Source organism: Monopterus albus, unplaced genomic scaffold (genome assembly GCF_001952655.1).
Source record: "Monopterus albus unplaced genomic scaffold, M_albus_1.0 scaffold99.1, whole genome shotgun sequence".
NCBI classification, from domain to species: Eukaryota; Metazoa; Chordata; class Actinopteri; order Synbranchiformes; family Synbranchidae; genus Monopterus; species Monopterus albus.
Genome location: NW_018127979.1, coordinates 1,142,930 through 1,156,324, shown reverse-complemented (window position 1 = coordinate 1,156,324; position 13,395 = coordinate 1,142,930). Strand labels below are relative to the sequence as shown.

Below are 13,395 nucleotides of genomic sequence, written 5' to 3'. Positions count from 1 at the left end.
AGAAATTGCATATGAATGAAACAAAAACACTTAACCGGCTTTCATTAATGCCAGGTTCCTTGAATAAAGCAACATCCTCCTCACCTGGCTCCTTTCAGCAACAAATAAAGGGATTTGGTGGCCCCTCATTGGCCTGTGGCACATTCCCCTACAGTGGCCTGAATGGGCCTTCACAGGAGAAACACCACTTTAAGATGGGGTGACATGAAAGGGGCTGGACTCTGGGCTCTGAGAGCGAGACTAATACCCCTTAGAGTGAAAAGAGGTCCGGTGTTTTCCCCATATTCATACACCATCAAGTCAAAGATATACCAAAGAGATAAGAAGTATGTGTTTGACAGAGATTAGAGCTGTGCAGTTTTAGGTGATTCTTTGTCTCTTTTTCACACTTTGCTATTGATTTGCTGTAAATTTGGCAGCTTAAGTACATGTGTCTTTATGTGTGTAGCAGTGTTTGATTGAATGGGTGTAATGTATCCACCTCAAAGGCAGAATAAGTCTCTTCACTCTGGCCCTTGAGTGGCCTTGAAAGGCTCATAGGTAGCCTAGACCTCTCCACGTTGTCCTACAGTAAGTACCCCCGCAATCAGACGCTCTGTGGTGTTTTTTTAATTAAGCATAGCCCGCTGAGGAGTAATTGATTCAGTCTGAGCTACAACAGAGGCGCTGATACAAGGTGCTGCTTGGCTTCCGCCTTTCTTTAATCTCCCCTGCTTTATATTGTTTGGGAATACTCGGCAATGAGAAACTGCATGCAATCTTTCTTATGGAAATCAATGCTTCTTTTGGAAGGAGAGGAATGACAGAGTAGTACTTCTCATGTCCTTTCATTTTCAACCAGTGTCCTTCTCTTTAGAGGCTTCGCCATGCAGATCTCCTTGCCCTTTGGCTACTGATGTTTTGTCAGAAAAGAGGAGTGGAGTTGTTTTGTGGATCAGCTTTCTGTAGCGCCCCCCCCCATTCTTTCACATAGCTTTTTTCCCTTGAACCGTGCTGCCAAGAAAGAGAGAAAAAAGAGTGAAAAATCAACAGAGAGGCTCAGTCAGATCCAATAGTGTCTATGAGGTTTTCTTTAAAGCATTTGAGGAAACACATCTGAGTGGTGGAGGAATGAGACCAAACTGTTCCCAGTCACTTTTGATCCTGCCAGTTCAAAGTCCCCATAGAGCAGGGGGTGGGGGGGGTGTGTGTAGTTGGGGAGGTGCCGACACCTAGCTTTGACCTTCTGTCTGCGCTTATGTCCTTTGAAAGTTGGCTTGTTGTCATTAAGCCGTTCAGAAGCACAGAGCAGGGCCACGGTTCGACTAACTACTAACCCCCTATGGTATCTTTATTAGACATTCTTTACATTTTCAGACTGCTAATGTCTTCAATTTTCCCAATTAGGCATCTATTGCGAGGCAGCAATTGAATAATTTAAAACATTTGCAAGATATCTCTGATGCTGTAATGGAATAATTTGTGTGCTTATAAAAGAGAAAGAAATAAAAAGAAATGAAATTCCCATTATTGTGTGGAGCTGAAAGTGACTTTACTCCTTTTGGTCTCGCTCTCTTCTCTCCCTTTCTCTGGTTGGAAATATAAGCTTCTATAATTAGCCTAAAGTCATTGCCATATTGTAGTCTAACTGGTTTGTCATTAGCACATTTAACTAGTCATTTGGGTAATGGCATTCGAGATTGCCTTTGTTTTTACAGAAGAATTTTTTTCTATGTAAATATTGAGACGATTTCCATAATGTGCCCTTTTTATTCATCGCAGAATAATTGATGCATCTTTATTGCTGTGTAAACTTTGGTCTTTGAATGACTTTGTATATAGTTATCATCCCCGTTTTCTTTATTATTATTGCAGTAGTATCTATTATTAACATACTGTATGTTGTTAAACATTTATATGTATTATGTTAACATGGAAAGATACCCGAGAAGCAATTAATTTGAATTATTCCATTTTATTCCTAATGGATGGTGGTGTAAAGCTTTACTGTTATTGGACACCAATTTTAAAGGGTATCTCGGTGGTGGGAATTGCTGATTGCTGAATTAACAGCAGCAGGTTTAGAGTTTTCAGCCAGAGCCTCAGAAGTTTCCCCTGTGAATATCTTACTCATAACATGCATCATTGAGTAACCAACGACCTCTTCATGTGTCTCAGGCCTGGAACTCCCCTTCATGATGATGCCACACCCCCTGATCCCAGTCAGCCTGCCTCCAGCCTCTGTCACCATGGCGATGAGCCAGATGAACCACCTCAGTACCATAGCAAACATGGCAGCGGCAGCACAGGGCCAGAGTCTGCCCTCCAGAATGGTCACGTCTGTTATAAAGGTAAATTTTAAAACTGAAAGCAGAAGCATCATAATACTAGATGGTTTAAATGTAGCTCGCTCCTTCCTGTGTGGAATGTCTCAGTCTACACTGGGTATTTATTTTGGGGGTGTGTGTGTGTGTTTTTGTGGCTGCTGGGGCTGCAGGAACGTGTGCCGGACAGTCCCTCCCCTGCTCCTTCCTTAGAAGACAACAGGAGGCCAGGCAGCCACCCCTCATCCCACCGCAGCAGCAGCGTGTCCAGCTCCCCAGCCCACACAGAAAGCTCCTCAGACAGGATACGTATGTCATTGTACTACCTCCACACACAGTTAGTCACACAGATAAGGATCCAAAATATGTGTCCTTAGTAATGTCACTTTTGTTTTGTTTTCCTCTCTCCAGCGGCACACCACAATGGCCTGTCCATGAACCAAGCCCTCCTGGGCCTGTCCCCCAACATCCCGCCTGGGCCTAAAGAAGGAGACCTGGCCCACGACATGAGCCACGAAGTAAAGAGGATGCACACTGACAAAGGTGGGTTAAGTTTTATTGTTAGGTAGTGTGACAGAATGGTGTACTTTACACAGTACAGAAGGTGTATTTATCAACACGAGTTTTCTGCAGTGGCTGAATATGCTGTACTGGACTGGCTTTATTCTAGAAGCCTATGATGTTTTGTGTAATTCTGGGAATTATGTCCAATAACAGAGATGAAGGCTCACCAGTTTAAGGAGAGCAGAGCATGTCTGTAAGTCTGCAGAAGAGTCTGGACCAAGTTAATATCACAGAATCACAAAATGAGACAAGGAACCCACATTTGGTTAAAGTATCTGAGACGTTATTGATCAGAGCGGCTGAATTTTAATAAACTACGACAGAAGACATTTCATGCCAGTTTCAACAGAAGATAACTCCATTGTCATTACTGAAAAAATAAATAAATCCGAAGAAACTGTTGAGCTCTCAGAGAACAGTCTGCATGCCGAGTGCAGTCTTTTTTTTGTAAAAAAAACAAAAAAAAAAACAAACAAACATTATTTCTGTAACTTTGTAAAATAACTTTTAAGGTCTTGAATATTGAAAATACAATTAGAGATGTTTTTGGCAGTCACCCTCATTAATGTTATTATTATATTATTCATTCATTTCTCTCCTCTTCTTGCTTCCATTTTATTTGGGTGTATGTTGTATCATTGTAATAATACTTTTTAACTATCCAGGGACACCCACAGGCTTCTCACCTTAATGTGTGGATGTGTGTGTAGGTATATAAATATTTGGTTGAAATGTCATGTGTTGCTGGTTGGAGCAGCCTTTGTTTTGGAACTCCACTGAGGTAAAGGTGTCACTGTGTTTATCTGCTGTAGATGGTTTACATTTATGGCGTATATCAGCCCTATATTACACATGCTATGATGACTTCTAATGGCACCTTCTTGCAGTTAAAATCTATAGATAGATTGTTTTGAACATTTTTCTGCAAAAGATAGGTTTCTTAAAATCACTTAAAGTCAGTTTTCCCTTAGAGCTTATGCACCGATGACCTCTGCTATAAGAGGCTGTGATTCACTCCAGTTCCAGTAAACAGGTGTGCTTGGCCCAAACAAGCAGAAAAAAGAGAGGGCACCAGAAGAACTGCTGATTATGCTGCTCAGTCTCCAAGTTCTTTAAGTAATTACAAAAACATTAAACAGTGCGACTACTGATCGTTAACGTTACAGATAGGCTTTGCCTAATTTGATTTTCACACTGATTTTGCATGATTGCATTTTGCATCAGATTTTAAAAACCAAATTAACACATATATCATAAATATGGGAAATAATGACCCTTATAAAAGAGTCGACTTCCTCACATGTGCTGTTTCCTGTCATCCCCACTAGGGAAGAATATTCAAAATATTAACCTCAGTCACATTGTTAAGTAAAGTAAGTATTATTTGCTGGGCTTATTCAATTAGAATTTTGCTGTGCAATTAAAAAAGGAGAGGTAAATGAAAGAAACAGAAATCTACTACTAGTGATGAATTAAATACAAAATGAAGCAAATAACAGATTTTAGTATTCTCAGTTGGTGTTGTCAGAGCTGTGCTGTACTGTGCTGGGCGATACAGGGTGGGGTGAGGCTGATAATGATATTAAAACCACTATGGAAATCATTGGACTGTATGTTCCCTGTTGGCAAGGCTGATGTGAAGATCAGTGTTAGACCCTCGCTCAAAGGGTGTGAAACAGTGAATAGTAATAATTAGCAGGATCACGAGCTGAATTTATGGGTCACAGACTGTCTGTCTGTACACGTGTGAGGGTGTGTGTGCGTGTAAGTGTGTTCAGAAAAAAGGCAAACAGAGCAACACAGAGAAAGCAGCCACATATCCACATAGTAAATCTTTTTAATGTTTCCTCAATAGCAGAAATCTTACTTCTTAACTGAAGTGCCTCCTCTATACTCAGATAATCAACACAAATGGACTGTAATTCCTTTGCAATATTAGTGGAGAAAGCAAATGACCCGGCAATCCACACCAATTTTAGATAGTTGACCCACACACATCTAGCTGCAAACACTCACTGTATTATCTTTGAGATTGTCAATTCCTAATATGTCACTGGACTTGATTAGGATTCTGAGCTCTCCAGTGTGTGCACCAGAGGTCTCGGGCTGTGGAAAACATTTTTATAAAATAACCCATTAATGCAGAGGAGTGCAACTAAATTAGTTACCAATTTGCTGAGCATGAATTAATGAAGAGAGCTTCTCCCGGCTCCCACAGTTGTAATTTTCATAATAACCCCAGACCTTTATTTGGCAGGTTGTTTAGTTTTTTCGTTTGAAGGTTTTCATTAGTCTAATGAGGACTGTGCAAGGGCGAGCAGTCAGCACAATTTACATGAGGAAGCTATCATAATAAATGAGGCAATTTGAATAACACGCACAGGTTTATGCAGCGAGATAAGAGAGATTGTTGCAGCCAGATTCAGAGGTAACCAATACATTAGAACCAACTAATAACCAAAGTAATTCCAATAAAAGCTTTAAATGAAGGGAATAAAATTAATGATAGATATATTGAACTGTAATGATATGACACATGATGCATTAGATTAATAAAATAAATGTGTGCCATTGTTAAACAGTGGAGAGGCCTCTCCATCCGAAGCTTTGTTTATGGTGAGCTTTTTAATTAGGCTTGTTCATTGCATCAGTTTGTTTAGATAAATGAGATAACATTCCAATGGTTTAATGATATCTCTCCACTTGTTTGATCTTTATGATCCTGGCAGAGCATTAAATTAATCTCTTGCAATACAGTCTTAGAAGAGAGCACAGTAGGCGCAGAGGAAGGAAGCTGTGCCCCGCCTCATACCGAGGCTATTTGAATAGCCAGACACCTCAGAAGCAGCCACTATAATGTCACATCACTCATATTCTATGAACATGTCTCGTCTTTTTCATGTCATCTCTGGTGATGAAGGACAAAGGCTGTTTGTTGTTTAAAAAAGTTGTGTCACCAAGTGCAGAGGAGCCAGATGGTAGTGTTTTTTGAGCTGTTGTTTGAACTTGATTATATTTTGTCCAAATTTTGCCTGAAAAAAGGGGGATTAGATGATGCATGAGGGGGGAAAAAAGGCCAGTAGAAAAGTGTTATCTCACATGTGACTAATTGAATTGATTCAAACGAAAAAGTCCGTGGCAATAGCTTCCGACAAGCCTCTGTCTCATGAACAGCAGGTAGTTGACAAATAAGGGGAATTTTGAAAGGTACGGAAGCCTTTGGCTGCAAACTCACTTTAGACATCAAACACCTGACATCATTTTATTTCCTTGGGGAAAAGGGTATTTGAAACACAAGCCATATGTATGGAGGTTATAGGAGTTTCTTTAAATGCCATGTGGCAGTTTAAGCATTTTGCCAACAACAAATTTCACTGCCTTACCTCATCCCGACCACTGTAGTTAAACAGGCCACGTCTCTTTTATGCAGAGCTAACATGCCGGACAAAAGAGTCGGAGGCTACTACAGTATGTAAACTGATTCCGTAAACCATATTTTAAAAGCGGGTGAATCACTGGTAATATGATATTGGCACTTCCCGGGCAAATGTTATATATCCTTGTTAACACAACAGGAGATGCACTCATAATGTCCTCCCCAGCACAAATGGAAGCTTGTGGTGTATTATGTCACCTAGAGGTGCATCCTTTCATACCTGCTATCAACTGAGCAATCGTTGATGGATCAAGCACCGGCGTGACCACAACGGACAAAGCCGATTTTGCCACATCTTTTCTTTGTCAGGGTGCTGCCTGGATTTCCGGTTGATGTGCTTAGGGCTGGTGCATTGTGCACTGCCTGCAATCCCAGTTTACAGTCTGAATGATGAAGTGGAGCAGGTAGCAATGTCATGGTCTATTACCATTCAGCTGCTTTTGGCAAAGACCTGTGGACGCTGAAGGGCTCATGTAGAGAGGGCGCACATAGTTTGAAAAAAGATGAAAAAGACAAAAAAAGTGATTCCTAGCCTTTGTAGTCTTTGTTCAGTTCCTTCTTTGCATAAGCATTTGTGATGATAAAAAGGAAGCTAAGGGACTTTGGGTCAGGCAAAAAGTTTTAGCATCAGTTTTGTGCTCTTTTTCAGGGCGTAAATATTTCACTGACATTGATGATATCACCATACAGTATCATTAAAAGTTTGCTGTGTTCTGTGTAAGCTCCTTCTCTCTTCATCTCCCTGACTTTAATGCATAGTGTTTTGTTCAGTCCTCTCGATGTCCTTGGTGTTGCAAGCTTCAAACACATGCTGACTACCTTACTTTCCCTAAGTCAGAAAGCAAGATCATTAGCCATCACAACCCTGAAATGTGACTTGGCAGACAATAATGCTTTATGATCAAACAACTTGTCAGTGTGTCCTGTTGAAATGAAAGAGTGCAAAAAAATAATTCAATAGAGGATCAATCAAATTTTCCCGGCCCATGTGAGAGAGATTGCTGATGGTGCAGAGAGGGGCTATTCCTCGAGGACATGGGAGTTCATTTGGATATTTGTTCTCCCCCTCATGAATGTTCCATTGCGTGACACCATCTCCTGCTAATCACATTTCACAGAAAAGGGGAGATGCTTTTAGGAACGCTGAAAAGAGAGAGGTTCTTTTTAATCTTTGAAATGCCTCAAAAGTGACAGAATGCTTTCTCCTGCCAAGACGTGAGCCTCGGATGGGGAGATAAATATGCTGTGGTCAGCTAAGTGTATCTAGTGAGCAGAGAGGCAAATTTAATAATGCATTATCATTCACTGGCGAAGGTGAAATCTCTCTGTCCATCAGAAGGCTGAGGCCTGTTTCATGTTACCCTTCACTGCAAATGAACAAGTGCTTTACTCAGCCATACCAGAGATGCACAGTAGGCACCGGTGCTCTGCAATATATGCGACTCTGAACTGTCAGGAAAACAGTTCTGTAATCAAAGCAATCATCCATCAGTGTTGACTGGAGACATTAATGATCACAGTCCTTATTCCTGATAAAACTCTTTTGAACAGTAACCTTCTTTTTGTGTTCTTTCTCTCGGAGAACACAAGGTGGGCTGCACATATCTGAGCATCTGCTATTATGCAGATCAAGCATGGGAACATATTTACCCGAATGCCCTTGGACAACAGCATTAAACAATTATGAAGATTATGTACAATGCAGGAAATTTGTGATTCAAAGCAATTCATATTGTAGCAGCGGCAACTGTTGCAGACAGATAAGGTTGACCCTGAATGTGTGTTTCTGTACTTTTGGAGACATTCTGTGGGGTTGTTTGTATAATTTAATATTTACATGTAAACAGTAATTAAGTGATGCTACCGACATGCCAGGGCCAGGCTCTGCCAAGGTAAACACCAGCCCTAGTAGTTTGCCACAGTCCATCATGTTTACAGACTTGCAGAGCCGAGTGCTGTTTGTGTGCTCTTCCTTGGCAAAGCCCATAAAACACAACCAATTGGATGGCGAGTGTTGAACACAGTCACTCTTATCGTCTGGCAGTCTGCTCGCTGACTTGAGGACATTGTGAGTCAAACCTTTAAATTTTCACTCTGCGATAATTACGCCACTATACTTGAGCTTTTATATCCTTTCACTGAGAAAGTAAATCATTCCTAATAAAGAGAGGAAGAATAGGGGGCGGAGGGAGAAGTGCTTGAGGACTAATTCTCTTCACTCCCTCCCTCTCTGCTCTCTATTCTGCTTTTTGAAAGGCTTTCTCTCTGAGTATTCCAGTCACCTTGACTTTGCAGCTGCAGCCTTATAGTCTGTTGCTTATCCTGCCTAACCCCAGCCTGTCAATTAGGTGTTTAAAAATTAATCTCTTTAACTGGAAATACCATGCCAGCTTTCTTCCGTCTGTAAATGAAGTGTTATTAATTCACACAGCGCAAAGCCAGCGTTATGAATAATGTTATCAAAACAGATTTCCACACGTTTAACATGTCGCTCCTGTTAAAACCCCTTAAGTATTTTTATAACTGTGAAACCAGGACTACTAATGGATTTGCATCCATTTTTGAGCTTCTACAGCAGACAGCCACGGACCGAGCGCTCCTAAGCCAGGCCTCTTAAAGTTTACATTTTCCATTTCCTCTTTTGTTCTTTCATCTTCATTTAAAAGCAGCTCAGTATATCCAGTCTGGATTAGCACCAGCCGCCATTGCCGTGCTCGCTCAGCAACAGAACAGCAGAGCCTCTCCCTGTAGGATTGCAATGCCAGGCAATGACACCAATGTGTCTCCCTGCCCCAGCACCCTCCCCGCCGCCCCCCACTCCCAAACCCAGCAAAGCTCTGATCTAGCAGCAGGCTATCTGGCCAACCACACCAAGCTAATACTTGTTCCATTAAAACCTGGTGATTATGGGGGGATTTCCTTTCTGTTTGTTTGTTTGTTTGAATGCTTAATTATCAATATGTAATTGGCATGTGTATTGTGATGTAGGGTGCATATTCCGTGACATATTTTACTGGAATGCGCATTGCTATCGGGTAGATGCAGGACTCCCCAGTCACTGTCTAAGTTAAGCTGCATGAGAAGTTGCTATAATGAATTAATAAATGTTAAACAAAGGAGAACTAAACAAAGAGTGAGAAATTAATGGCTTGATGATTAGTGGGTCAGAGAGATTAGTGGGGTATAAAGTACAAATGATCCCCTACTGAAATGGGAATGATTCAAGCAAAATGCCCAATCGATAGTTGAGGCCAGTCTAATCTCTGGGATTCTTCTGTCAATAAATGGACCTGGTCAACTGAGGTCAATATGCAAAGACAATGTAAATACATTTAAAGTTCCTCACTATAATGTCCTTCTCCAAGTATCATTTACTTTACAGGTTGGGCTCATATTCGATCGATGAATTCCAGAAATGTATTCAAGTCTGTCCGGCTGTCATTTTCTCTTTTCAGTCACTAGTTTATGTTTCCCTGCAAACCTGAACTTTACCCTCCTGGCTTATCTAAAACACAGGGGGATGGATTTAGTGCTGTGATCTCTAACCTTTCACCACCTTGCCCCTTTCTCTTTCGACCACTCTTAACTGTGAACGTCTCTCTACAAAATGCCATTTTGTCTCCACCACTGTTCACTTTAAGAGCTCATTTGAAGGTGTGTGCTGGCAGAAACAAAAGTCCTGTATGCTTTTATGCAGTCATCACAGTCAGCCAAGCCTGTAATCCTCAGAGGTCCGATAATGACATAGCCCCTGCATTTATTACATGGAGGAGAGGAGAGAGGGAAAACGCTGACTTTGAACAAATGAACACTCTGACCTTTATGCAATAAATATGACATGGGCCGCATAAAAAGACAAGATATCTTCCTCCTGAATGGAAGTCAACACGGATTCGGGTCCCTTGCCTCTTGCTCTCTCTGTTTCCACTTTTCTGTCTCTCTTTTTGCTGTTTTTTCTCTGCCTTTTTTCAGCTAACAGTTAAGCAAATGATAAAATCTATTTTAATTGTTTGCCCCATAATATTGTAATCTATGCTCCAAAACCACAAGTATAAGTTGTTAATTTTCTCTGCTGTTGGTTGTGTTATGCATGATGTGCATTGAAAGATAATGTGGACAACCATCTGTTAGTATTTTAATCTTCATGCATGATTAGATTCTTAAATCTAATCATTTCCTCAGTAATGAAAGCAATAGAAAATATTATTTATCCAAGCCAAGAAAAGACAGTTTGAACAGTGAGAATCAACCTTTCAGTGTGTCTTTTGTAATCTCAGTATGATCCCAATTGAGCATCACAGTTGTCTTCTTTTGTCACCTCAGACCGCCTCTCTGACAGTAAAGGATTTATGGTTATTTCCTCCATGCAGCCTGTCCATCTGTGGCTCTATCTTCATATGGCCTTGAGAATACGATTCAATTTATTAAGGCAAAGCAATGGACTCATTACTTTAAAAAGGCAGCAAGAGAGAGAGAATGGGAGAGAGGGAGAAGTGACACACTGAATTGGTTATTAATGGAAAGGCACAGCCATAGGGCAGTTGAAATTTAATGATATCCTACAAGAAAAAATGAGAGTGTCACTCTCCAAAAAGTCATGCTAAATGTCAACATTTTAAGGTCCTGGCGCTAATTTTATGCCTGTGCACAGTAATGTTTTGGAGAGCATTTAGGAAACACGGCCCAGTGGCCAGCCTGATTATCCTGCTCACCTTCTCTCCTTTCTCCAAATGGGTTTGTGCAGCAAGCGATTTCATCTCTAAGTGAAGGGAACAGTAGGGAGGGGAGAAAGAGAGAGCGATAGAGGAAAACACGCGGTTTGATTTTCATGCTGTGATAAGAGAGTGGGAGCCAAATGTTACCTGTTAATCTAGCCCAAACCGACCGGGGCTCTTGACTTTGTCCCCCAGCAGGGATGGGGCAAACACTCATTTTCCTCTCTCCGTGATGAAAAGGAAATTAGCTTTAATGTGATGAGGGCACATTAGTGTGTGTGTGTGTGTGTGTGTGTGCCATGCGCATATGTGATGGGCATGTATGTGTTTGAAAGTGTGTGTTTGCATACCTCTGTGTGCGTGTGTTGTCTCTTTGTTCAGTGTATACAGCACATTACACACACATATGCACAACATATGCAGGGGATAGTCTCTCTAAAGGAATTTGTCTTGTATGGATCATCACACAGATTCTCATGGTATGTCCTGCAGTTTGTTTTTTTTTAACTTCCATTAATGAAGGTGTGTCTGCAAGTCAATCTAACCTTCCATTAGTTGGATTACTTGCAGTTTTTCTGTAGGTCTGGTGGTTAAATTCATCTGAACACTTGCTACTTTCACAACTGTACAGAGATTAAAAACAAGACACATAAAACCATTTATCCAGTTATTAAAATAAGCCTGTGACATACTGTAGGACTTGCTTCAAACTATCTTACAAGTTATGATGACTTTATTTTGCCTGAAAGACCCCTCAGAGTGCAGCCATCATTTGCAAGATAAGCCAGGCTCATGTTTTTTTAAAGTGCTCAGATTGCATGCAACTACTTTTCTGCCCAGCTCTGCATCACTGCATTTGTAGCAGAAGACAGATATTTCCCTTGACAAGATTTTCCAAATCCAGCGCTTTAAGTGCAGGTGGAATAATGCTGTGTTGGCTGCTAATGGCTATCCGAGAGGTCATAACTACTCCATTTGAAGGAGGCTGGTTTCTTTGCAGCCCTGGCCGGTCATATCAAATGTAATTGTGTAGTGAAAAGCAGCGCCTTGCTTTGTGTTGGCTGGGCTGACAACCTCCAGGTTTAGCATTCAGTTCTCCTGCTGGGAGGAACACAGGTTCGCAAGGACAAAGGCTTCACCTGTCAATATATCACACTGACTGGCCGGCCAAATGTACCTCTGCTCCCCCTCTCTTTTTCCCTCTCTCTCCCATCTCTCTTTCTCTCTGTCAGTCTTTCATTCTCTGCACGCCCATTCTGTTCCACCCTCCTCTTCCTCATTCTTTGCTTCACCTATCTATCCATCCATCTTGTGTCTTTAACCATCTACTGTATCTCTTATTCCTGGCTTCCTTTCTCGGTCTCTTTCGCTTTCTCTTTTTTGTGTGTTTCTGTATCTTCCTCTCCTCCTACCCACACTGCCTTCATGTGAGGACTCAGCTGAAATGTCCTGAGGGACCTAGTTTCAAACACAGGAACCAGAAACATATGGCACATTTTCAACTCCCAAGGTCAATTACAGCTATTTATCCAGAGATTGCAGCTAAATTTCCCAAGGTTTCTTCTAGATTTACCACAGATTGCAATGTGTGTCTGTCACATTTTAAATCAGGCCAGTTTCCTCTGCTTTTCTCTACTCCCTGTGACTTTCCATCAAATATTTCAAAGGCTTTCAAGTGGATTTTAGACATTTTTTATCTCTGGTTATCATTTGCCCCATCTTTTTTGCCTCAGCTTTGCTGGGTCCAAGTGCTGCTTGCAACACAAATCTAATAACATGTAAATTGGAGATAAGCCCAGATCCCTCCAAGTGATATTTTTTACATTCATAGTTTGTCAAGTCAATTCCTGGGCCCCTGTTTTAGCAGCACAACACATAAGGAGTGAGAAAATTAACTGGATAGGTGATTCATCATTGCTAGCACACTGTCAAGGACTCCCTCTGCAGCTATTGAGAACAGGGTGGAGGAGGAGGATGGGGAGGGGGTTGTTTTAAATTATGGCATTTCATTCAGAATGCATTGTATTTACAGCGTCCCATTTTTATTTGTGGCTCCTATTATCCACCGAAACAGTTGTGCATGAAATGTTATTTGTGACAGGGGTGACCTGCTAGTGTTTTTCCTCACAGTATTTCATAGTCGGGGCCTTAACTGTACCTTTACCGTACGGTAAGCACAAGAGGCTGTCACAGCTGCAGTTGGCAGCCTTGCTAGTGGAGAAATATCACCTGGAAACAGAGTACTCCATTCCACCGGCCCCCATCACTCCAACGCCTGTCGCTGTAATTAAGTTGAAGTCAATGATTCTGGAGCGATGGTGAGAAATAAACATGCAAACACATGCCAGCATTTGCAGCCAGGCACTGGGAGAAAGGG

At 41.4% G+C, this 13,395-nt stretch overlaps 1 protein-coding gene across 8 annotated transcripts in view; it reads left to right on the top strand.

Moving 5' to 3' along the window:
* Positions 1-13,395, top strand: part of dachd (dachshund d) — a 114,223-nt gene that overhangs the window by 89,326 nt on the left and 11,502 nt on the right. For 5 of the 8 annotated variants that reach the window (XM_020609234.1, XM_020609238.1, XM_020609233.1 and 2 more), the window contains 3 exons: positions 2,158-2,330; positions 2,459-2,612; positions 2,715-2,846. In XM_020609234.1, coding sequence (XP_020464890.1) covers positions 2,158-2,330; positions 2,459-2,612; positions 2,715-2,846 — 459 coding nt within the window. The remainder of the gene's footprint in view (positions 1-2,157; positions 2,331-2,458; positions 2,613-2,714; positions 2,847-13,395) is intronic. The other 3 variants (XM_020609240.1, XM_020609239.1, XM_020609236.1) reach the window with 2 other exon arrangements.